Source organism: Lissotriton vulgaris, chromosome 8 (assembly GCF_964263255.1).
Source record: "Lissotriton vulgaris chromosome 8, aLisVul1.2, whole genome shotgun sequence".
In the NCBI taxonomy this organism is placed as follows: domain Eukaryota; kingdom Metazoa; phylum Chordata; class Amphibia; order Caudata; family Salamandridae; genus Lissotriton; species Lissotriton vulgaris.
The window spans coordinates 30,085,053-30,112,829 of NC_141696.1; the positions used below are offsets into that span (position 1 = coordinate 30,085,053).

At 39.8% G+C, this 27,777-nt stretch overlaps 1 protein-coding gene across 1 annotated transcript in view; it reads left to right on the forward strand.

The window, feature by feature from the left end:
- LOC147693299 (vomeronasal type-2 receptor 26-like) overlaps nt 1-27,777 on the forward strand; it is a 58,962-nt gene that overhangs the window by 15,797 nt on the left and 15,388 nt on the right. Inside the window, exon 3 of the mRNA XM_086935909.1 lies at nt 6,355-6,466. Within this exon, the coding sequence (XP_086792035.1) occupies nt 6,355-6,466 (112 nt within the window). The remainder of the gene's footprint in view (nt 1-6,354; nt 6,467-27,777) is intronic.

Consider the following 27,777-nt stretch of genomic DNA (forward strand, 5'->3'; position numbering starts at 1 on the left):
TGGGGATGATGACCTGGCACCAAAGGTGTTGGTAATTTTGTACGATCCTTTGGGTCATGCCTTATTTAACTCAAAGGACATTAGTCATCTGCACAGCTCTGAATTGTAATTGTAATTGTAATTGTAATTGTAATTGTAACAATATTTATTGAGCGCGGTTGCTGCCCGCAGGCGTCCAAGCGCTGGATTGAAGGGAAATGCTGGGCTTTGGAGCAGATTGCATAGTATGGATTTTGGATAAGGAGACTTTAAGGCAAGGAAATGAGAGGGGTCCTCAAGGCATCATATTCATGCCTGGCGTGTATGATGAACAGTGTTTCACACTTAACTTTGGTCCAGAACTCTATATGGATCAGAGATCCAAGAAAGGGGTTTTATATAGTGCTAGCCAGACCCGAAGGCATCGGAGCACTTTACAACACTTAGTAAAGAGGAGAACACATATTCTAGCAGTATTAAACAGACAGGTATTATAGCAGTAGTCAAACAAGAAGCCTCAAGGTGCAGAAGGAGTCTTTGCACGTTGTATGATGCTAGATGCCGGGACGCTGCATAGTCTGGTAATAGTGAGCACAGCATTTTAAGCTGCCCATCCTTCTGAACAGGAAGATAGTCAGAAAGAGTTGGGCTAGGCATGAGGTAGAGGTCTAACAGCCTAATTCATGAAGCCCGATTCGGCTCGCAAAGGGCCAGATTCTGAGAATCTGGCCCTTTGCGAGTGAGATTTTTGCATTTGGGATTCATCATCCCAAATGCAAAAATCGGTAATTGCGTTTTCGCAAATTTGCGATGGATTACATTTAAGGAATCTCTATTTGAGATTCCTTAAATACAATTCATCATCCATTTAAAAATTGCGAAATCACAATTTCGGGCCGCTATTTACCGCGAGGTCAAACCTCGTGGTAAATAGCGATAACTCAGAAAAATGCTTTTAAAAGCATTTTTCTGAGTTGCATGTTGCACACACACATGTCCTTTGGACATGTGTGTGCACAACCCCTGTTCATATTAGCATTTAAGGGGTGCTACAGGGTGTCCTTTGGACACCCCTGGCACCCTTTCAATCGCTATCTTATTTGTGATTAGCTAATTGCTAATCGCAAATAAGGAATACTCCCCATTCATTCCTATGGGCCTTTTGGCCCATAGGAATGAATGGGGAGTTATTCCTTATTTGCGATTAGCAATTTGCTAATCGCAAATAAGGAATTAGTAGGAATCGCATTTTTTTTGCATATTCCTACATGAATCCCGTTTTGCGAGTCCTTAATAGCGATTCGCTATGAATCGCTATTAGGGGCTCGCAAAATGGGAGTATGATGAATCAGGCTGTTAGTTTCGAAGTGTCATTGTGCCAAAGTGTGCACGCTCGTCAGTTTTAGTGGCACTCTATCCATTTGGGAGAGTGCTTTTGAGGAAGAGGTCTTTGAGCTGCCTTTTGAATTTTGAAAAGGAGGGGATGGTCCTGATATGAACTGGGATGGGGTTCCAGAGTTTGGGTGCATTTCCAGAAAAGGATCGTGCTGCGGTTTTTTGTCTAGGGGTTTTCACCGGTATGAGGAGTAGAGTGTTGTAACTCCTGAGGCTGCTTGTCTGACCGGCCTTCATGAGTTTGAGGCCAGGTATGCAAGTTTCCCTGTGTGAAGGGCTTTGTGCATGAGGCAGGCTATTCTGAAATTGGCACTCATTTCAACTGGGAGCCATTTCATCTCTCTGAGTGCGGGCGAGATGTGGTCATATGCTTTTACTCCGGTGACCATTCTTGCAGCTGCATTAAGGGTAGTTCTGAGGGGAGAATTTTTTGATTTTGCTGTGCCTGTGAGGGTTGCATTTCCATAATCCCATCTGGAAAGTACCAAGGATTGTGTCACTTGTTTGAGATTGTTGGTCTGGATGAAGGTTTTTTTCTTGCTTAGTAGTTTCAGGTTGAGGAAGGCTCTCTTTGCTGTGCTTGACCATGCTTAGTTTTGGGTCCAAGGTGATTCCCAGCAATTTGATGGAGTCGGCCAGGGAGAAATTGTCGTTGAGAGCATCAATTGATTTTAGACATTTTTTTACTTTTGGGGGTTTCCGTTTGTTGGAAATGAGGAGGATTTCCTTTTTGTCTTGATTTAATTTCAAGTGGTTTAATGAGAGCCAGTGTTGGACTTGTTAAAGAGTGTTGTGAGTCTCTTGGTGTCTTCAATGGTGGATGTTTCGAGATAGATTTGTGTGTCGTCTGCATAGAGGTGGAAGGGAATGTTGTATCTTTTGAGAATAGTGGTGAGGGGTTCCATGTATATGTTGAATAGTTGCAGGCAAGGACTGATCCTTGAGGGATGCCTCTGCTGACAAGGTGAAGGTCCGACGTGAAGTTGTTGATTTTGACTCTGTGAGAGCGATTTTGGAGGAAGGAGCCGAACCAGTGTAAGAGTACCTCCTCAGCTCCTAACCTTTCTTGGAGTACCTTAATGAGTAGTTTGTGGTCAACCATATCAAAGGCTGCCAATAGGTCCAGGAGGTTAAGTAGAGAGCATTGGTCTGAATTGAGGGACTTGTGTAGATCATCCATGACATTAAGGATTGCTGTCTCTGTGCTGCACCCTTTTCTGAAGCACGATTGGTGGGGGCCCAGGAGGTTGACGGTGTGTTGTGTCAGTTGGAGGAGAACACACTTTTCCAAAGTTTTGGCCAGGAGAGGAAGATTGGAGACGGGTCTGTAGTTGTGACTTGGCCAACTTTGAGGCAGTCCAGAAATACTCCAGAGCTTGGGAAGCTGTTCATGAGAGCGATTGAGCTTTTTGACCAGTTGGGCAGGAATAGGATCCAGGGCGTGTGAGGAGGGTTTAGAGATAGAGATCAGTTTGACTATCTCTAATTCCAAGATGGGTTAGGAGGGTGATTGGGTGTGCTACCATCTGCTCCTGGGGCTTGACTCCTATGGACAAGGTTACAGTTGACGTCCAGGAAGAGCTCAATCTTGGAGATTTTGTCAATGAAGAAGTTGGCAAAGTTCTCACACACGGTATTGGAGGCCTGTGTTGAGGATACGGGGGGCTTGGAAGTTTGTTGCCTGGTGAGGGTGAAGAGCTCATTTGGTCCAGGAGGATTGGGGACAGATTGTTCTGTCGGAGGAGCGGATTATCGATTGGTAGAGTTATGCGTGCTGAACATTTGTGTCTACAGAATTACAAGAGATCCAGAGAATTTGAGGATCTTTCAGGCAAGTCTGCGGAGCTCCTCAATATGTCTTGTGCACTTGGTGCCGGAAAAAGTTACAGGAGTACCTGGAGTGTTCGAGTTGTTGGTGCCTGGAGATGGATCTGAATCTTTGGAGGCAAATGAGGATATAGAATTCAATGCTGTGGTCTGAATTGTTTAGAAAGGGTCTGGTATTTAGAACTGTTAATTTCTTTAGGTTGCAATCATAGCTGGCCATCCTTTGGTGGCAGGAATGTCCATTGTTAGAATTTCTTTAGTTTGTAGAGTGATGAATGGAATACAACTGTGGGGCCCAACTTTGTCTGAGTACCCCTCATATTGGGAAATAAATTAGATTTTTAATCTATTTGAAGGCTAGCCTGCTAATTGATTTTGATTATTCATGCCTTGGATTGGTAGTTAGCTGCTTTATACTATGTCTTATTTCTCTTACAAGAGTTTCTAATGTGAGGGGGCCAAACTTTGGCAATAGGTATTACCAAATGTGTGTGAGTGTTTTTATTAGGCCTGTGCAGTAAACTCTCTTTGCAGGGTTCCTGTAGTTTTGCAACTCCACACTCAGCTTGGAGTTCAGTAAAACTCTGCACTTCGCTGCAAGGTGGAGTTTACCGGTGCCCACCTCAGCTATTTGGCAATTCAAAGATGGAACCTGTGTGCAGACATAGACCCACCCAAATGCACAAGTGAATCCCCAATTGCACACTCACCCAGGAGAAAGTGAAACAATGTGTGGCCTTGGTTAGGGAGATCTAAAGACAAGCCACCCAACCGAGTGCTCCAACTGTCCCACTTCCTACCCGACTGTCCTCCCGTAGATCCTGGATAGCATGGTGCCAGAGCAGAGCATAGCAGTGCTTTAGTGAGTGTAATCCATGCTTTGCCTGCCTGTATACCACAATACTGGACCCCCAGCCTCTTCTTGTTCTCCTTGAAGCTGCCATGTACTTGACAGATTGAGGAGCAGCGAGCCACAGCCCATAAAGGGGCAGCACTCATGGAATTTGCCATTGCCGAACAGAACTACTATTCCTCGTGAGTGTAGTCGTTGAGATTACCTGTCATTATCTGGTCAACAACAAAGGAGAACCCACTGTGATGATTATGCATGCAATTAAAAATTAGGTTGTATCAATTTGGAAGAGAGTTACATGTTCAAACAGCCCTTACAGGGCTGGCCCAGATTATGTGGCAGCTAACTGATTGAATTATAGGCGGTCTACTTTCCCACCTCTCGTTTGGATTGTTATGTCTTATTGTATAGGTTATGTGAATGAAATAATTCCAGCAGTTACAGAGACCTTTTTAAATGCCATGCAGCAGGCAACAGCAGAGCTACAGATTTGGAACAGAGGAGCTTTGTGCCCCGGCATTGGCTCAACCTGTGATTTTGATCACATCCCTTAATCTCCATGTGCCAACAAAAAAATAAATGCATGGGTGCTCACTTATAGCACAGTGAAGCACCATGTTGTGTTAGGCAGGCTGAGGCAGTCCATGGCAGCAATAACGACTCTTCCTCCAAGGACTAGTTTGCGGCAATACCCATATTTGCGGGCCCTTTCAGTCACTAAGAATGGATACTTATAGGGTCCCACAGATTACCCTGGCTCCGCCCCCTTAGTTATCACAACCAACCATCACATTATGATGCGACTGTCAGGCTGCGGGTTGAAAAGTGCTCCTTTTCTCAGCAGATTATGCTGCAGCCCAGGAAAAGGGCAACAGCACAAACCACTGTGAAAAGGAGAAATTCCTGCATGTCCATGGACCGTATGCCATGCACCATGTAGTGCATTGCACAGGGTACATGGAGGTATGTGGGGGCACTACATGTGCCCCTAGGGACATTTTAAAGTGGCCCACGATGGACGGGGGCCCTGTTTTGGGCACTCAAATTTCACCTGGCAACCTTTTCATGGTGGTCTTCCTGCCATGAAAAGGCCGTCGAAAGGGATATTGTAATCCTGACATGGAGGCCAGCCTCAGCACTGCTGTCATCCAGGACTACGAATCTGACCACCTCCCTGTCTGGATCACCGATCCTGGCAGAGGCAGCGGTCTTTCCCCAGACCGATGTGGGTTTCACCGCCGGTATGTTAATCTGGCCGCCGGACAGAGGGGTTGTTGGCAGTCAAACCGCCACTGACGGCCTGTTGATGGAAGTCCACCTGCCATCATAATCAGCCCCTATGTTCTTTGCTACTCAGGGGCATATTATCAAGAAAGGGAGTTACATTATCGCCGCTTTTATCGGCAGGAAACTGGCGATAAAGCGGCGATAATGGCCTTGATAATATGGTCTATGAATTCCAATCGAAGCCCATGTTAGATGTGAAGACATCTAACATGAGCTTCGATTGGAATTCCATAGAGCCTATTATCAAGCCCATTATCGCCAGTTTATCGGCAGTTTCCTGCCGATAAAAGCGGCGATAATGTTACGCCCTTTCTTGATAATATGCCCCTCAGTTCCTTAGTAGAGGATACCTCTTATACCTAAAATATAAACAGTTTCACAATTGTGTCCAACAAGGCAAATCCTGATGAGCTTTATGAATATTGCCAGTAATCAGAAATATCTCTGCAAAAAATAACAAACAATTCAAACCTGTAGCCTGTAGACAACACTGGCGAGAACAGTGAACATATTAAGCAACTGATTTGCTTTAGCAGCACTGTATGCTGAGATCAGCTCGATGCACAGGGAGTACTACAACGGATAACCCACAGAGATACATAAGAAGCTAGTACACGAGCCATCAGGAACTGCTACTAAAATACTTAATTTGGACTAAGAGTCCCGATGTGGACAACTCTATTCAAATTGAAAGTTACAGGTTCAAATGTTGTTGTAGACAACTCAGCATTTTATCATTCTAAGGTTGATAAGATCATTACCACTAAGTTGAGTGACCATGAAAGCTATTATTATGTTGATTTAAAGTTAACAAGGTCAAAGCTGTGGCATTTCCAATTGTCTGCTAATTTTGTGGGTATTGTAGGTTTTTTATTAATTGCAGTGATTAACTAAAATAATGGCAGGTGCCGTCACTGCCTGTGATGCCATCAATTGGGAAAGGTCATGGGATGTCACTTCTGCTACGTGGTCTGATTCCTTAAAGGAACATAGTCTATCCCTCCTTCCTGCAGATCCCACGCTCTGTCTGTAGCGAGAAGTGCCCTCCAGGATACAGAAGGGCTCCCAGAGAAGGACAGCCTGTCTGCTGCTTTGAGTGCATCCCCTGTTCACAGGGAGAGATCAGTGGTCCTGGTGAGTTTTAGCACCTGGTGTCCTTATTGCATTGATTTAATTTGGGCTTTTATTTAGGCCACACCAGACCTGGAAGAGTTTGTTTTAATTGTATTTATTTAGAAAATGTATATATCATTAACATGACCCTTGAGGGCATCAGAGCTCTTTACACATGATCAGGAAAGAATAAACAGGTAAAGCAGACAACAACATACTCTATGTGACTGAAGAGACCAGCTCAAGGTCCAAGCTGATAAATCAAGAAACAAACTATAATACGGTCAGTAATACACACGGGTGTTGATGAATGTCTATAGAGACCCATATCAAGAATGAAATACACATATTGTCAGGTCATACAAGAAGACAGGAAAGTCCCATAGCGGATACCAGGAAACAGTTGCACTGTGAATGTGAATATATAAATTTGTATTTACATCACATCCTTGTCTACTAAAAGGAAGGTGGTAAGTCATACCTATAGTGACAGCATGTATAGATGATGGTTGGTAATATCCGTGGTGAGAAAGGGGTTGGTTGATCCTCAATCTGTTGGCCTCTTTTACAGACTCATCTAACAACTATGGGCTAGATGTAGGTAATTTGGATTTCCCGATTCATAAATACCGAATTTTACCGATTTGGTATTTATGAATCGGTAAATCTAATGTAGGTAAAAATTTGGTAAAAAATACCAAATCAGTAGGATTTGGTATGTACCGAATTGGTAATTACCGAATCTGTATTTGCCATTGATTCCTATGAATCAATGGCAAATACTGATTCGGTAATTATCGATTCGGTAAAATTGCCGAATTGTCAAGGGGGACAGGGTGTCACTTTGACACCCTGTTGCACCCCTGATTCTGGCGCGTGTGCCATGTGGCACACTTACATGCCCTTAGGGCCCTTAGGGCATGTATGTGTGCCACATGGCACAGGTGTACATGTACAGATGTGCATGTACACAGGAATTTCTTATTTACCACCAATTAAAATTTGGTGGTAAATAACGAATTCTTAAGGGCCTGTGGCACTGTTTTCAGTGCCACCTATATCGTGATTTACTGCTTTGGTAAATTTACAGATTCGATATTTTACCGAATGTACCGAATCGGTAAATGTTAGGCCCCCTACATTTCAAAAACCCAAATACTGGTCGGTAACGGCCGAAATCGTCCATTACCGATCGGTATTTGGTGTCCTACATCTGGCCCTATGACACATCACCCACACCATATACTTACCTCTGAGGTCTTCGGCATATATGTTCCTCAAGTATAAGATGTGTTGTCCCACCTCTGGATATTTGGTCTATCTGAAGATAGTCTATCAGGTGTCGCTTTATCACTTGCTCATTGGATTTTAGGTTTGGCTACAGACAGCTGTAGCAGAGTAAAACCTCTGAGGGCTTCAATTATTTGAATAAAAAAAGGAGTAATGAAAGAGAGTAGGCTTTGTATCAGTACACTTCAGCCATTAGCTCGCCTTTGCTTTCATACTTTGAGATTGCCTGGCTAGGCTGTCTTCCAAGACCAAGGCATTTTGTGGATGTTTACCTTGTTCCATTTGTGTTCTTTTTACACGGAATTTTACCTTTTATTAGACTGCAGGTGAGACATGATCTGTGCCTTTCTTCTAATTGAAAGCCACTATACAGTACTTTTTATTCGCTGTCATGATAAAATCGTATTGGAAACATGGCTCAAACCACCCCCAGATTTATCAAGAAGTCGTGGAATGCAGGGCATAAATTAAAAGGGATAGAACAGAACTGCACCGTGTGTAATGAGATGTAGCACTGTTCTGCTCTCTCCCTGCACTGGCGCACTTTAGACATCCACGCGCAAACGCAGATATCCTTGCACCATTGTGCATTTTTAGAAGTATAGGTTTTGTACTGGAAGGGGTCTCTTCCTGTATACAACCTATTCTTTAATATTGTTTTCCCACTTTACATATATGCTGTACAATTGTTTATATATATATATATGCTGTACTGCACACAAGAAGAGTGGGAAAAACAATGAGAAATGAAAACGTTTCTCTGTGTGTGTCGGTTCTATGATAAAATCAGTCAAAGAACATTGGAAGGTACACCCTAGAGCCTTCAAGAAGCTAGACTCTAAGGGGCCTATTTATGAGCCAAATTGTGTCACTCTTGCACCAATAAACTTGATGCAAGAGCCATGCAGTGTCGCCCCGGTAAAAAAGTGGAGGGCATGCGGGAGGGGTCGTGTGGGGGTCAGGGAGGTGTTAATATTAATGCAGCCAGGCTGGAGAAACCTACGTCGCACGTGTGTTTTGTCCAGCCTGAGACGGCCAGCCAAACACATATGCACACATAGGGAGTGCACATGGCAGTCCTCCGTCCCCCTCCCATGCCTCTGCCCCGCCCCTCCTTGCAGAACTGTCTCAGAGCCGGCACATGAAAAATAAAAAAAACATGCTAGAACATCATTTTGTTTTTCATTTGCTGGCTCTGAGCCAGGCAGTGGGGTGACATTTCTCCGCCATTGTGGATGAGCCGCTGCTGGAGCCACGCAACCCTTAGATGCCACGCAAGGCCACCTTGCTTATCCCTTAGTGACTGCATAAATCTAAAGTAAGTTAATGCAGTGCAAATCGCTGTATCCTTACAGCGCCAGGATACCCGTTGGGTGACAGCTGCGCTTTACAAGTGTGCCATACAATACAATACAATACAATACTCTGCCGTTGGAAGGAGTTCAATGGGCGTTGCATGGGTGGTCTTGCAACACATTACATAGTATAAGAGCAACACAAGCCAGCTCATAAATAGACTCCTTAATGACTAGCTTTCTGAAATCGCTAAGGTCTACCTTATTGTTCTTTGACTGATTGTATCATGGAACCCACGCATCATTTTCCACATGCACAGGTAACTAGACATACAAAAAAAATGTTTAGAAATGTAAGACATTTGGCACCCGATGTAGGTGGCCAAATACCAGTCGGTAACGGTGAAATTCGGTAAATTTCACCGTTACCGACCGGTATTTAGCCATTCGTGATGTAGGTAAGGAATCGGTAATAAGGGAATCGGTAAATACCAATTCCTTAATACCGATTCCTTATTGCCCTTGCTTTTAAGGAATCGGTAGTACTGATTCCTTAAATGCAATGTAGAAAGCACATTGAAGAGTGCTTTTGGGCCTTAAGAAATCGGTAATTACCACCAACTTCAAGTTGGTGGTAATTACCGAATTTGTTTAAAAAAGCACTTTCTTGCTTTTTTGGAAGTGCCATGTGGCATACATTCATGCCCTTAGGGCATGGATGTGTGCCATATGTGCAGACATGCACATTTCAGGGGTGCCACAGGGTGTCCTTAGGACACCCTGACACCTTGAAATACCTCCCGGTATTACCAATTTGGTAATACCGAATCGGTAATACCGAATGTCTTCACATTCATTCCTATGGGCCTCCAAGCCCATAGGAATGAATGGGAATGAATTCCTTATTACCGAATCTCAATTACAAATTTGGTAATAACGAATATTAAGGATTCAGTATTTTTTACCGAATTTTTACCTACATATGAAATACCGATTTATTAATACTGAATCGGTAAAATTCGGTATTAAGAATACAGTATTTCACAATTACCTACATCGGGCCCGTGGTTATTAGTTGTGAAGGATGTGAGTCTGCATTTTTTTTATTACCGGGAAACAAGTACCCCAGTGTAGCATTTGTTTCTCTCACAGTAGCAAAGCAAGGCAGTCCAAGACCTGAGGTGTCTCCTCTAATAGCTAACAGATGTCCCTGGTGAATGTCAGCTTAGGCCATAAAGAAAGGTCTTACCGATTTTCAGGCCTTCGCAATTTTTGTAGTATGCAGTCCAAGTACTACTCATGGGAGTCGGTTTGGTTTAATGATCTTTTCCCTGGCCTGCAGCAACACAAAATGAAAATGACTGTTATTACACACACACACACACTACTAAATACTATGCAGTATATTAGAAACCAATACATCAGGTAGATGGAAGTACCTTTGATGACACCCTCAGATCCGATTTCATAACTAAGGGGTCCTGAACTTCATAATCACATTGCTCCCAAAAGCAACATCATAGTGTAAGGGGGGTTCATTAGACATACAGCAGGCCTACTGGTTTTGTCAGGGTGTTACCACATTAATAACAGTAAACCCATGTTAGAATTTGACTTTGTATGCCTATTACAACTCATGGGGATCCTACACATATCCAAATGCCGTCATTCTAAGCATAAATATTGCACTCTTTATTATCTATATGGCCAATAAACCAAATACAATTCAAACAACCATATGCATGTGGGTGAGTGACTTTCTTCACTGTCCACAGGCCACATAATGTAGCCATAGGACCAACCACAAGACTTCCTGCACTCCATAGTTCAAGAACACAAGCTCTACTTCACAGAGGTGTTAATCAAAGGCAACCTTCTCTATGGGTTTCATAATTTCAATGCCCCATACCATAGACTAACTGCTCTAATTGAATAAACACTCCTGCAGAGCTGCTATACTTCCTGCGGTCCCCCACAACACTTTGGTAATTTGTTGGGGGTGTCCCTGCCCTGAGTCACCACATTTAACATAACATATGCAATTTCAGTACTTTCAGGGCATTATGGGGCATGCTTCACACATGTCTATGAATACTAAATAAGCAGGCTTGCTGCTTTATCCAGGGGCCTCATGAGTGGGCTTTACTTTGTTTTGGGTGCCCCTGCCCTGCCTGTAGCACCTACAGAATGAAATACTCATTAGAAGCCATGGGTACTCACAAAGATTTTCTCAGGTACGAAGATGTTTGGTCTGTAGGGTGACTGAGGGCCGCAGTGATGCCAGCAGGGTGGTGTCGGGGGAGGAATCTGGGATAAAGCACATACATCTAGTGACTGAATTGAATTGCACAATGTGGCAATAGAAACCATACGATCAATCCTGGCTTACCCTCTTGACCATATTGTGTGATCCTAGGAAATAGTTTTATTTCCCTTCCCTCTTTTTTGATTATGATACATAAGAGGCATTAAAGTACATGACTTTGGGGTGCACACCTTATACATCTTTCACATGTGTTTCTTTTTCTTTTCTTTATTTTGGAGTTTAATATAGCACAAACTCAACCCAAAGTTATCAGTTACATTACATATTGACACTTTCATTTTTGTCGGCGTGGGGAGATTAAGTGATTTGCTGAGGATCACAGGATTTTGAGAGTCCCTGCCGAGACTCTAACCCAGTTCCCCAGCTTCGTGGTTGACTGCTCTAGCCATTAGGCCACATCCTCTCCCATATCTTTCATTTAATAAACTATAATATAATAGTAACCCTGTCCATCCAATGAGTGCAAATAACAACTGACTTGCCGCTTAGTTCACTATCAACATTGCTATCAGGATGGGGGAGGGCGAATGTTTCTAAAGTCATGTTTGAAAACTATTACTTTGAAGAAAAAAATACTTCTCAGTGTAATGATATAATCTGATTTACTAAGCTGAAAAGGTTCTGCCTGGTAATGAAATGCACGTTTTGCATTTTGAAGATAACTTTATTATACTTTAACACCTTTGCTGCTAGATGTCTTTAAAAACAGTGGTGCACCTAAACTTAAGCGGTGCAGAACACCCTAATCAATTCCATTCTTTAACTGCAAGTAACCTTCAAATAAATGCTTGCCCGTATATTTAACCACTTTTTATTGCTAGTCCTCAGTTGAGTATAAGCAGCTGCTGTTGTCAAGGGGGATATTTATAGAGGTCAGTAGGGCTGCATGCGGCCCGGGCCGTGCTTTGAGTATAAAATAGGACAGGGAAATATTCAAAAGGTTTATTTAACTTGAAAAAAATATTTGTATGTTAAATATTAATATAAATTATTTATATATTTATTTCAAATGCATCACAAAATAAAAACAGACAAGCAAAGAAATGCTACCACTATTCACTTTATTATGAATTAATAATGTATTTATATGTTAAAAAATGATGTTTAAATAGAATAATAAATTCCCCTTAAAGAAAAACAAATTTAATGTGCTGTAAAAACTATTAAAAGTGATGTATAGAATTAATTGTAAGTAATCCAATTTTTTTTTAAATGGTCTTTGATTTTTAAAAAAATGCAATGAATAATAAATATGTACTATTTTCATATATTTTTTTACATTTTATGAACTGAATTTAAATGTTTAACTATTTAAAATACTGTTATTTAATTTAACACTATTTCCTATCAGGTTTTGTATAAAGTCCCTGCCTCAATTATTTTCTACGGAATGGTGTTGCAGTACCAGTGGTTGGAAAATTGTAAGTGCTGGACTTACTGCTACTTTTTCAGTAGTGACTTACACTTGTAAATTTAGCTCTGTACCCCTTTCAGGGAGTGGAGCCTTGTAAGTTACACTATTCAGTATGCGTATGTGAATGTTTGAAAAGAATTAAAATTACTCAAACATGTAATTTACTCAAAAGTTAACTTAATGAATCAGGCTCATAATCTTCAATTTGGGTTTCAAAAAGATCATTATTATTTTTTATTGATTATCTCATCATGAATTCCTTTTCACATGATACATTTTCAACTGATGTTGCTAATAACAAGAAAAAAGACACCAACAAATATGTTTTGGTACTATTCATGAATAAATAATTTTCACTTTCTCAGAGCCTCACATACAACAAAACAGAACAGAAAAAATGAAATTATATAATTTATGTTTCTATAAGAGAGAAAATTTTCATCAGATTAGGGGTACAGCATGGCTCTGGATTCAATCCCTTTTATGCCTCCCTGTTCAAATGGTAGTTTAAATGGGAGTATACCTCATGAGTAAGTGAAAAGTTTACTTGAGTTTGAACTTCACATATCTGAGGATAAATTCAGAGCAAACCATACAGAAAATCAATCTCTGCAAACAGTGTGATACACACCTCTTAGGCACTTCCAAGGCACTAGGTTAACAACATCACCAGCTGTTATTTTTTAATGAACTAAATGATTATGCACTTGAGCAACTGATTCACAACTGAAGCAAACAACATTGCAGGGCAATTTATGAAAAGAGATTTTGACAGAGATCTGATAATAAGAGCAGCAACACAAGCATCCACTGTAGATAGACAAGGTTTGTTGTACAAACGTAAGAAAACTAATTCTACTAAATCAGAGTCGTTATCATTTAAATACAAGAAAACTGTCAAGTACACCATTTCCTCAACTGACACTGGTATTTACTATTATTGGATGACGATGTTGCTCTACACACGTGTAAGAGAACAGGCATCATTTTATGAGAGGAACATTTTAAAAAAAATACTTTTTACTTTGGTGATACTTTAAAAAACAACAATATCCTGCAATCCATGGGCACTATTAGTGATCATCATGGATTCTATATGTGTAGCAATTGAATTTGCTGCCCATATGTTATTGATTAAAAGCACTGTGCTTAAGAAATAAATAAAACATTGTAAAATAGTTTCTTACCTGTAACTCAATTTTCTGTGTATGTGTAATTACCTGTACAAGTGGAAAATTACATTTGGGTTCCACAATAGAGTCAGTCAAAGAACAATGAAAGACACATCTTAGAGTTTTCAAAGAACTAGGCACTAAAGAACAAATGTCAATTTACATTCATGAGACCTCTGACATAGAAAACATTGATGACTTTAGGGCTGACTACAATGTTGGTGGGTCCCACCAACATCTGTCCCTGTGCTCCTCCCACCGCACTTTGATGCAGTGGGTGGAGGCATTGGCGTGAGGGACCATCCACTGGATCATCGTAAATGCTCCTAATCCCCAAATGACATCAGCTCTGCCGTCTCGATTATGATGCCATTACACAGCAGACTTTCATGTCGGCTTCTCCAACATGGAAAGTCTGTCAGAAAATGACTAAACATCCCTGTTATGGATGTTTCCGACCGCCATACAAAGATGGAAATCTCTATCATATATAGAGACTAACAATATACAAACGAAATACCACATAAACAAATGAATTTCCAAAAAAACCTACATATTTGCCAGAAAATACAATCTATCACCACTAAGAAGTCGCTATTTTGGTTAAGTGAATATTACAAGATAACTGATTACTCTTCTCAGATCCAACTTGGTATTAGCTCTCACAGTTCATATAAGATCTTTGTCAGAAAACATGGGCTTTCAAATTGGTCAAACTTGTTTATTATTAAGACATTTCCAAGAAGAATTTAGGTAATTTAACATAATTGACCTTTTAGCCATGCTGAAAACAAATTAGCCATTTAATTGTAATAATACACTACAGTGTGCATATTAATCAGTTACTTTTATTGGGATAGATATATCAATACAATTCCCAGACATTAGAACATGCACCCATAGAGAGCAAGGCATGATTACACATCAACTTCATGCCATCACTCTGAGTTCAAGTCCCCAGTAGCCAGTTAGTTGATTAAATATCACAATCAAAAGACCTTTCATTTTTATTTCCATTTATATTGTATACTTCCATCTCAAACACATCTATCGTGAGCAAAAATCCTTTTGCCCGATATGATCCATACTAAACTTAATCACAGCTAAGTTTCAAATTTAATATACTCTACATGAAGCCATGCAATTTTTAATTCCAAATTGGGAGGTCGGGATTGCCGACCTATGGTTGGGTGATTCCAGACCAATACTGATTTTGGATCGACGCAAGTCCGCCCAACATAGTGATCATCCCCATAGTTTTTAGTTATCTGTAGCAGTAAGAGAAATAATAGAGGAGGTAATAGAGAACAGCTATTAAGAGAAAAAGAAGGTTTCTGGAAATATAAACTAAATACAGTCACTAATGGTAGTGCCTCATATTATGAATTGCCAACACTTTGATGCAGTGGGTGGAGGCATTGACGGGAGGGACCATCCACTGGATCATCGGAAATGCTCCTAATCCCCAAATGACAGCAGCTCTGCCGTCTCGATTATGATGCCATTACACAGCAGACTTTCATGTCGGCTTCTCCGACATGGAAAGTCTGTCAGAAAATGACTAAACATCCCTGGATGTTATGGATGTTTCCGACCGCCATACAACCATAGAAATCTCTATCCTATATAGATACTAACAATATATAAACGAAATACCATATAAACTAATGAATTTCCAAATAAACCTACATATTTGCCGGAAAATACAATCTATCACCACAAAGAAGTCGCAATTTTGGTTAAGTGAATATTACAAGATAACTGATTACTCTTCTCAGATCCAACTTGGTATTAGCTCTCACAGTTCATATAAGATCTTTGTTAGAAAACATGGGCTTTCAAATTGGTCAAACTTGTTTATTATTGTTGGGTGATTCCAGACTGATACTGTGTTGGATCGACGCAAGTCCGACCAACATAGTAATCATCCCCATAGTTTTTAGTCATCTGTAGCAGTAAGAGAAATAATAGAGGAGGTAATAGAGAACAGCTATTAAGAGAAAAAGAAGGTTTCTGGAAATATAAACTAAATACAAGCACTAATGGTAGTGCCTCATATTATTAATTGCATACATTCTTGAGGTTTATCAAATAATCCCACATATTTGCCACCAAATGCAATCTATCACCACTAAGAGGTCGCTATTTTGGCTAAGTGAATATTTCACTGATAACAGATTACTCTTCTCCGATCCAACTTGGTATTAGCTCTCACAGTCTATATAAGGTCTTTATCGCACAAAATGGGCTTACTAATTGGTCAAACTTGTTTGTTATTAAGACATTTCCTGGAAGATTTTAGATAATTTGACATAATTGACCTTTTAGCCATGCTAAGAGAAATAAGCCATTTAATTACCATAATACACAACAGTGTGCATTTTAAGCAGCTTATTTTATTGGGAAATTAATTGAACACATATTCTTAGCTTTAAACATTGAAATCGCTATACTATACAGATATATCAATGTAATTCAAAGACTTTTGAACATGCAACAATAGAGAGCAAAGCATGATTACACATCAACTTCATGCCATGACTCTGAGTCCAAGCTCCCAGTAGCCAGCTTGTTGATTAAATATCACAATCAAAAGAGCTTTCATTTTTATTTTCATTTATTTTGTATAATTCCATCACAAACACATCTCTTGTGAGCAAATACCCTTTTGCCCGATATGGTCCATACTAAACTTAATCACAGCTAAGTTTTAAATTTAATATACTCTATATGAAACAATGCAATATTTAATTCAAAATTGGGAGGTCCCGACTTATGGTTTGGTGGTTCCAGACCGATACTGTGTTGGATCGACGCGAGTCCGCCCAACATAGTAATCATCCCCATAGTTTTTAGTCATCTGTAGTAGTAGGAGAAATAATAGAGGAGGTAATAGAGAACAACTTTTAAGAGAAAAAGAAGGTCACTAATGGTAGTGCCTCATATTATGAATCGCCTACATGCTTGAGGATTTCCAAATAAACCTACATATTTGCCACCAAATCCAATCTATCACCAGTGAGAAGTTGCTATTTTGGCTTAGTGAATATTAAACTGATAAGTGATTACTCTTCCCAGGTTCAACTTGGGATTAGCTCTCACAGTCCATATAAGATCTTTGTGGGACAACATGGGCTTTCAAATTGGTTTAACGTGTTTATTACTGAGACATTTTCTAGACTTTTGAACATGCACCCATAGAGAGCAAGGCATGATTACACATCAACTTTATGCCATCACTCTGAGTTCAAGCCCCCAGTAGCCAGTTAGTTGATTAAATATCGCAATCAACAGAGCTTTCATTTTTATTTAAATTTCTAATGTATACTTCTATCTCAAACACATCTCTTGTGAGCAGATACCATTTTGCCCCATATGGTCCACACTAAACTTAATCACAGCAAATTTTCAAATTGAAAATACACTATATGAAAGCATGCAATCTTTAATTCCAAATTGGGAGGTTAGGTTTGCTGACCTAAGGTTGGGGGGTTTGAGACCGATACTGTGTTGAATAGACACAAGTACGTCCAATATCATAATCAACCCCATAGTTTTTAGTCATCTGTAGCAGTAAGAGAAATAACAGAGGATGTAATTGAGAACAGCTATTAAGGGAAAAAGAAGGTTTCTGAAAATATAAACTAAATACAGTCACTAATGGTGGTGCCTTATATTATGATTTGCGTACATTCTTGAGGATTACCAAATAATCCTACATATTTGTCACCAAATGCAATCTATCACCACTGAGAAGTCGTTATTTTGGCTTAGTGAATAATACACTGATAATGGATTACTCTTCTCAAATCCAACTTGTTATTAGCTCTCACAGTCCATATAAGATCTTTGTGGCACAACATGGGCTTTCAAATTTGTTAAACTTGTTATTATTAGGATATTTTCAAGGAGAATGTACATAATTTAACATATTTGACCTTTTAGCCATGCTAAGAACAAATTAAACTTTTAATTATGATAATACACAACACTGTGCATTTTAATCAGTTAATTATTTGGCAATTAATTGAACACATATTCTTAGCTTTAACCATGGAAATCTCAATCCTATATAGAAATCTCAGTACAACTAAAAGACTTTGGGGCAGATTTACAAGCCACTTGCGCCACTTTTACGTCACTTTTCCCATATTAAAAGTGACGCAAAAGAGGCGCAAGGGGCTTGTAAATCTGTCCCTTTGAATCTTTAATTCTTAGCGTGCAATCATATTAACCATAACATCTTTAATGTTAAGAAAGATATTGGAGTACTTCTCCCATTGTTCCCTTATTTACCTATAGAGTTTATAGCATCAGTATAAAAAGTTGAAGCATTATAACACAAATTGTGGCACAATTACAATGACCTAGTTCTCCTTACAATCAATATTTTTATGGGTCCAGTTTACAAATTCAGACACATTTCAGAGGTCCTCCTGGTCTCAAGTAATGGCAGCATATTTAATTGAAGATGCCGTCATGGCAGCGCCAGTACCAGAGGATGGCAATGGATGAACTCAGGCACTGGAGTTCTCTTACGGTATTTCTTCTTATGTTATGGCTTTCTCCTAGCATCTTCGTACAATATTAGTTTGTGACAATGATTATTAATTACTCTGTGTGCAGTGCCCAAGTTAAAATACACACCCAGTGGCTCAACAAGGATTCTTTCCTGAATCAATCCAATAACGGTAAGGTACCCTACTGAAAGAGTTCCCTCACACATAAAACAATACATTGAGAGTTTGTTTGAATGTATTACTTATTCAGTATATCATTCAGAAGACTTTATTTTGGTTCGTTCGAACCATAAAAGTACAAGTAATTACACAATTTACAGTTTCAAGAAATTGGAATATAAACAAAAATATACATTAATCTCATTGTCAATGCAATTCTTCATCGTTAAGTATATCACTAACCTAGCACTCTTAATGGGTTTTCTTCTCTTTATATCTTTTAGATATAAAACTCAGGATACTTTACAATGGTGGGAGGGGCTAATATTCATCATAAGAAATATTGTATATTGCTAGTAGTAAGTTATTACCATAAAAAATCAATTAAATTCTCACTCAAACATTAATTAACACATATATATATATATATATATTAGTACTTAGAAACACCAGTTATAGGATTTTTTTAAAAATAGTAATTAACTATGGTGTTTGTGACACACTTTCAAAGTACTGACCCTGCTAACCAATCATTTAAAATTAGGGCTCAATCAAAGTGATGATAACATGCCATATAATCTGACCCTTATTACACTAATACCACATCACTTTCCTACTAAACTAATGACTCATTAATCTGGTGTTTCTGCCAGCTTATCTTCTAGAATTGAAGGATTCTCATTAAATAGCTTATAATGTCACCATGTTATCATTGAATCTCATATGAATATCTCTCCTAATGTGATGATTAGGCATGTGTACATATCGTCACAATATTGTCTTTGTTACATGTTATAGCTGATATGTGTCTCTAATTTCGATTTCGATTCTTTTAATTTTATGTTTTCTTACATTTTCATGACTTTGATTTCTTGCTTAGCTACTTAATTCTCATCTTATTTAATTGTCACTCTATGAAATCATTGAAACACGTCAACTGGGCATAAATATTTAATTATGGTACTTGTTATATAATTCGTTTTTTCTGTTATATCTTGTGCTAGGCCCTAAGAAAGTGTCAATTATTTATGAATACTTCTGAAACATGTGTCAGGACCCTTTTTCTTTTTTGGCAATATAAGTTGAAGAAGCAATCCATTGAAAATGAATGAATAATGTGATAATCAATAACTAATAATGACATTTGAAAACCAAATTAAAGATTGTCTTTCTTCAATTAAGTCTAACCTAAGTTTAAATGTGCAGTGCTCAGAAGAGACACAGTAACATTGTTTTGAGAGTGTCTTCCTGTCTGTATAGTGTTAACGCTCCTTTGAGTGTAACCATTATGTAAATTATTATATAATTCGTTTTTTCTGCCATACCACGAGTCAGGCCCTAAAAGGCTAACATTTTTAATGAATACCTCTGGAACATGTGTTGGACCCTTTTTTTGTGTTTATCAATACAATTAAATAAATAAGTGATTCTTTGAAAATAAATGTAAAATGTTATAATCAATAAAAAGTAATAAACTTTTGAAACTAAAATTGAAGATTATCCTACTTTCATAAGACCTCAATCTCATTGTTTTGAGATTTCCTGCCTGTTCATATAGAGTTAATGTTCCTTTGTGTAACTGTAACCAATGATCATATACTGTACTGCTTTAGGTTTATGAATCCAATGTCTTTCTTTTTTCTATATTTAGAGCGATTTTTTTTTAAATTATATATTTTTATATATATTTTATATTATTTATATATATTATATATTTAACATTAATGTAGGGAGATATATATGCATATATGAAACATTTAAGTAATATTACCAACATAATGTATCCATACTAATATAATAGAGAGCCCAAACCTTTGAGGCGGGTAATCTCAGGAGCCACAGCACCAATCACAACACCCAATACAGCGTTGGAAAGGGCAGTTGCAGCAGAAGGACATAGGCTATGCAGATGCACATCATATACATTTAAAAGGTAAAAGAACCGTGCCAGCAAAGTAGTCCCTTGTGGGCTATTCTGCGTTGTGCTGTGGGCGTGACAAACGCTGGGGGCGTGTGGTACATTCTGCCCTTCATGCCATGTCTCATATCGTGTGCTAATCCCACCCTGTTCCCTTTAAATACCCCTGCACCCCATAATCATAACCCCTCCTTACTCCTTAAAATACCCCAACACACTTAAACACTAACCCATCTTAACCCTATAAATATACCATGTACCCCAAACCCCAAACCTAGCCCTGCACCCTGTAAATACCCCTGTACCTCAAAACCCAAATCTACCCCTGAACCCTAAAAATACCCCTGTATCCCAAAACCCAAACCTAGCCCTGAACCCTAAAAATACCACTGTACCCCAAAACTCAAACCTAGCCCTGAACCCTAAAATACCACTGTACCCTAAAACCCAAACCTAGCCCTGAACTCTTAAAATACCCCTGTACCCCAAAACCCAAACCTACCCCTGAACCCTAAAAACACCCCTTTACCCCAAAACCAAAACCTAGCCCTGAGCCCTAAAAATAACCCTGTACCCCAAAACCCAAACCTACCTCTGAACCCTAAAATACCCCTGTACCCCAAAACCCAAACCTAGCCCTGAACCCTATAAAAAACTCTGTACCCCAAAACCCAAACCTAGCCCTAAACCCTTACAATACCCCTGTACCCCAAAACCCAAACCTACCCCTGAACCCTAAAAATACCCCTATATCCCAAAACCCTAACCTAGCCCTAAACCCTAAAATTACCCCTGTACCCCAAAACCCATACCTTTCCCTAAACCCTAAAACTACCCTTGTACCCCATAACCCAAAACTATATCTGGACCCTTAAAATACCCAAACACCCCAAAACATATACCTCAGTACCCCAAAACATATACCCCTATACCCATACTCACCTTATCCAAACATTAAAAAAACATGCTTTTACCATTCATGCACTTACAACTAATGTTGCTGTAAATTTACTCGTGGTAAAAGCATATAAAATGTAATGCCATGCGTTATAATGGCATTGCCGAGTCATGGTACTTTCGTAATGAAAGTATGTGGAGTGATGGTATGCGGAAAGAAAGTTGCGGAATAATGTGTGTTTACCCTCCCCCGGTAAGTACATTGGTGGCACGGCGGTCCTAATCTCCAGCAACATACTCATCTGTTTTCACCACTCATTTGAAAAATGCACAGGTCTTTCTCATTGATGGCCAGCACCGACATACACTTTTAGACACACCTCCCACCACAAGTTCTAGAATTGCGAACTTTAGAGCTGGGGAGCTACGTTCGAATCTCGGCATCAGCTCAACATCCTGTGATTCCAGGCAATTTGCTTTGTCTCCCCGTGCCTACCACAAATGAATGTGTTCTTCTGTAATGTAAATTGTGCTCATGTCATGTTGTCGAGTTTGCGCTATATAATATTGCAAGGAAAAATAAAGTAGGGAAACTCGAGTTCACACACTACTGAACGCGCACTCTTAAGTGCATCAGCAGTGCACTGTGAATCGGAGCATTTCACAGGCCTTTCACAGATAAGAAATGCTATCAAGACGAAATCCTACAAAACAGTATGCTACTGGCCGGCAGCAATTCATACACGGACAATGTCGGGACGGGTTGCTAGTTATTAATATTTTAACAATAGGAGCAATTAATCATAAAAATGCAATGAAAACAAAAGACAAGGGAAGAAAAATGTGTCAGAACCAAACATGTGTTTTAGAATATGAAGTGATTCATTAAGAACCTCATTTTGCAATGACTGGCTGCAAGAGTAAAATGGTCATACAAATGCTCTGGCAGGTCTATGGCTGTTGTAACATACCCCCTGCAGTATTGGAAATCAATGTTCAAACTATTTTTCCAATTATTTCTGATGTTTTGAAAATCTGTTGCTGATAAAATATCTATGATACCAGTATTAAAAGAACAACAATTGCATTTTTCTGATACATTTCCTAATTGGATTTACCATATTTTTTAATTTTTTAATTATTTACTTTTATTTAGACAGATATACAGCAAGACAGGTTCACATACACGCATTGCACAAAGGATTTCTAGTTGGGCATCTTACGTGAAAGATGGCAGGGATAAAAAGCAACTCCAGGTACATTAGAGCAATCAGCAAAATAGTTGTTATTGAGACTGGATGGCGATGTATGTGAGCAGGGCAGGTCAAGGGGTGCTAGGGTGACTGAGCCAAGGAGAAAGGGATCGTCAGGCCACCAAACAATGCGTATTACAGGAGATGTCATTATCCTACCTGGAAGGGTAGCGAAGGCAAGGTGTAAGGTGTTAAGGCAACTACTATGGAGTTTTCGACTGGGTTTCAGCTGTCAATGGTCTAGAGTCATCATGTAGGTGCACATCACGTTCCCTAAGATAAGTGGTGAAGGTCCCCAATTATCTTTCGGGCGAGATGCCATTGTCGTGAGATCCCAAAATGCCGCCAGCTACTTTTGACAATAAACTATGTCTCGGATCCACTCAGGAACTGGGGGATTCCTAGGGGCTTCCCAATGTATAGCTAGTCTACGCTTTGCAAGCAGCAGTAACATAGCTGTGAGGTGGCCTGACTCAGGTGGGATCTGCTCAACGGAACCTAGCAATGCAACTAATGGGGAACATACCAGGGACAGACCAATGATGGTCTGTATGGTGTCATATACTTCCTCCCAGAATCTGAATATAACTGGGCAGTCGCATACAAATGTATAGAAAGGTGACAGCTTCATGTTTGCACTTCCAACAACACGAATCCGGTTGCAACTTCAGTTTATATAATTGTAAGGGGTTAGGATAGTATTGCTGTAGAAATTTTAAATGTATACGTCTCATCGTGTAGTTAGGAGACAAACATCTTAGATGTGAACTATCTGTGGGCAGATCTACAAAGTCATTCCTCCACTGCTCCAGAGCCATTGGGGCAACCAATGGGGTATTAGTTTGCATGATAATATAGAACCTGGTTATCAATTTACAAGAGGTCAGTGTCATTAATAAGTGTTCCAGTGGTTTCATAATAACTGGAGAAGTTGGAAAAGTAGGATGTATTGTTTTGCAGGTGGCTTAGAATTGATAATATAGGAATATCTCCTGGATCGCTGTCTATGTGTCACCCTGACCGGTTGGCGGTTCCAAAATTGTGCCTTGTTGATATAGGTTGCCAAACTTAGAGATGCCCATATTACGGGCACGTGTGATAGTGCCTTTGTCATGCAGGAAATGTGGGTGGAACAGAAGCAGTGTGGAGTGTGCGTGTAGCAGTAGAGTACCTGTCCGCTTCCTCAGGCCATCCCAAGCCCAACATAAGGTTTTGACTGTGTTTATTTCATTAGCATTTCTTTGATAGGGTTTATATAAAACCACGTGCAGGGGGATTGGGTCGGCTACATCCCTCTCAGTGGCCACATGCGGCTGAAATGGAATGGGATGTACCCAAAAGTGAAGAAAATTGTGCTTGTGCACATAGCGCATATAGTTCGAAATCAATGGGCGTGTCAACAGTTCCCAGCTTACAAAGGGTTGGCTGCCAGCTCTTTTCTTCCCTTGTTTTACTTTATGTGTTTATGAAAAGTACTATGTAATGTATTCATTTGTTTAGCTAAGTCTTGGGAGTATGATAGTGTTATGTATGATTGTGAGTTGTGTGTCTGGTGATGTTTGAGTGCATTGTTTGAGATATTTATTTAACTTGTTCTTTGGGCTCCAATATTGTTGAGATTATTTATACGACTTGAAAAATGAATATATAAAAATATTTTTGGGGAAATAAAAATATTAATAATTAGTGAATTGTGGGACAATGTATTTTTGATGATTGAGGTACTACCCGATTACTAATTAAATGTTAAGGAGAGGTTTTCTGTTTTTGTTCACTTGTACCCTGCCTTCCTCTCCTTATATGTCATGATTCAGGGACCCTCTTTTGTTTCCCTGTGGCCGCCGGCCCAGACCAGGGAAATCATGATGGTCCGCAGAGATTTAAAAAAGGCTGAGTTAAGGGTATTGGTATATCAACAAAAAGGTACAATAATTTAGGGAGAACTATCACTTTAACTATGGCAATCCTACCCGCTAGCGTCAGAGGCAAAGATGCCCAGAATTTCGACTTGCCCTTCAGCCAGTCCAGTAATTTGCCAAAATTCAAGTACCAGATGTCTTGTAGGTCTTTTTTTAGCCACACGCAAAGGTATTTAACTGTGTCATTTGCCCATTTAAGCGGAAATTCCAATGTGGTATCTAGTGGGCCATCTGTTGGAGGTAAAATAGAGGATTTTGGCTAATTGATTTTTATGCCGGACATTCCTCCATAACAGAGGACTTCTCTTAACACTGGGTCTAAATTGTCGTCTGTTTTTTTAATGTATAGTTTATTGTTGTCAGCGTACATTGATATGATAGGTTTCTATTTGTAAAAACTAGACCTCAGGAAGAGTGATGCTGGTGAATTCTAGCAGCTAGTGGTTCCATGGCTACCGCAAAAAGTAGTGATGACAGCGGGCATTCCTGTCTGGTTCCGAGGGTGATGGGAAAGGGTTCCCAAATTTAACCAATTGCTTTGAGCCGGGCTGTGGGTTTAGTATATAGCAAGCTGATTAATTTGATGAAATTAGGACTGATGCCCAGCCTAGGTAGAATGGTAAACTAGAAGGGCCACTCTAGAGAATCAAACACTTTAGTTTCACCTAGAAATGCTGCAATGGCCAGAATTTGAGGGCCTATTTGGTAAATTGTGGAAAAGAATGTACGCAGGTTATGGGCTGTTGACCTGCCTGGAATAAATCCAGATTGGTTGGGCCTTGCAATAAGTGGCAAACGTTGCTGTAATCTGTTGTCAAACAGTTTACCCAGGATCTTTGCATCAACATTAATTAGCGAGAGGGGCCTAGGAGTCATAGAGATTTTGTACTTTATCTGTTTTTTTTAATAGGGAGATGATAACTGCCTCCTGCATGGTCGGAGGAAGTACACAAATTTCCAGTGATTCGTGATATACAACAAGAAGTCGGGGCACTAGTTCTTCCGCATATGTCTTATAAAATAGGGTAGCCTGCCCATCTAGCCCCAGGGCCTTCCCGCTTGGTAAGCTTCTAATGACTGGTGTGATACCTCTGACTGTGAATACTTTCATTTAAATATTCTTTGTGGTACGCGTTGAACCAGAGCAGCCCAATTGAGTCCAGATATTCGCCTAGGTCGGGATTAGGTGAATTCAAGAGTGGCCATTTGTCCGCCAATGTGGGATTAAATTATTACAGAATTTCGAGTATAAAAGACATTATTAAGAAAAGCTGAAACAGATGCCACAGTAAAAATATCGTCAAGCTTCAGTATTGCTAAAAAGGCTGGTCGACACTGTCTTAGGTTCAAACACCTTAATATGGGAATAATCCACCTTTTCCTTGGTCTTGAGTAAAATTTACAAAAGAATAAAATGTCTATATCGGATTGGGTGGATATATTATCACATGGACATTTACTGATACCGCTTGACCAGTCATTAATAGCAGGAAAGCTAAGCAGCCTAGAATAATATCCCAAATCTAAGTCTAATAAGCAGAAACATGGCATGATCTTTCATCTGCAGGGTTAGATAAGGTTGAATGGCCTGCGGTGTTAGGATTAATTGATGGAAGATCACCGATTTTTTAGTGAACTCAGTCTTTTCCCTGCGGTTCTCTAAATACGTTATGCATAGCTTTTTCAGCACTTTTCTCGGGATATGAATCATTGATGGGGGGTCATCATAATATTCAGGGTGACCAATGTTATCAAAAAATGACTTAATATATCTCAACCATTACACCCGTTGAACGCAGTCCAAATTCAGGGCATCCCCCAGGATGTGCCGGTTTAGATGGCACTCGTCAGTTGTCCATACCCTGTGCCACAAAAGTACCGGCTGTACTTTGATGACGTCTTATAAATAGGACAAGCCGAGTTCAGTGTGACAGTTATGGGTGGACATACTCTCAGGGATAGATAAAAGATATCGCAGAAAGCCATTTTCGGTTAACTGTAGGGTTGAGACATTTGCATCCCCCCCATATTCCCGCCCCATAGGTTGCAACCGCAACACAGCTGGCTTTATATATGCACAATAGTTCCTTAACTGGTTTCTTCCCCAACTTTTTACTAAATAGTTTTAGGGCCATAATTGACTTGGCAAATAACAGGTTTCTACTTTTCACTGTCCTGAGCTATCAAACAGTATTCCCAGATAAGGGAAAGTTGAGGTTGATCTAATTGTTTGGAGCCAATAAACATGGTTCTTTTTTTCTTATTTGCTCCCCTGCCACAATTCATACAAAAGCTTTTAGCACTATTAACCTTCAGATCCAAATTGGTCATGAAGGTACAAAAAGATGAAATCATTGTTTGCATTGCTACGGGGGTCCTTGCCATCAGGACAGCATCGTCAGCATAAATAAGCGCTGGAATTTGACGATTTGATGCAATAGGCATATCTTGACAGTCCTGCAGCAAGGTTTTCTCCAGGTCGTTAATATAGATGTTAAATAAGAAAGGGGCAAGGACACATCTTGTCTCACTCCCCTCGCAATGTTGAACATTCTAGTGCATTCCCCTTTTTTACCGTATCTAATCGTGGCCCTGGCACCATTGTACAATTCTCTAAGGAAATGAATAATATTGGCATCAACGCCCAACCGAACTAAAATTAGCCACAATTTGCTATAAGTGACACAGTCAAAGGCGGATGTCAAACCCACAAAGGTTAAATACATCCGGTCGCCCTTAGCCTTAGTATATTATATTTCTCAAGGAGAATAAAAAGATTGAGACATTGATCTATGGTCCTAACTCCTTTTCTGAAACCATATTGTAGGTCGCTAATAATCTTGTGCTCTTCTGCCCATAGGTGCAACCTATTTAGGATAACCCTACCGATGATTTTGATTGTCGAATCAAGCAAAGATATTGGGCGGTATGACAAACAACTAGCCCTATCGCCTTTTTTAAAAATGGGTACTATAATTGACTCATACCAAGTGCCTACAAGTCCCACTGAGCTGGCCGCATTAAAAGTTCTTGTGAGCAGTGGCGCCCATAAAGATATATTGTTTTTAAAAATATTCACTGGGACGCCATCTGTGCCTTGCCCCCCTGGCTTCGAGCTGACTCAGGTTCAGCAGCCTTAGGCTCTGAATACAGGAGATCG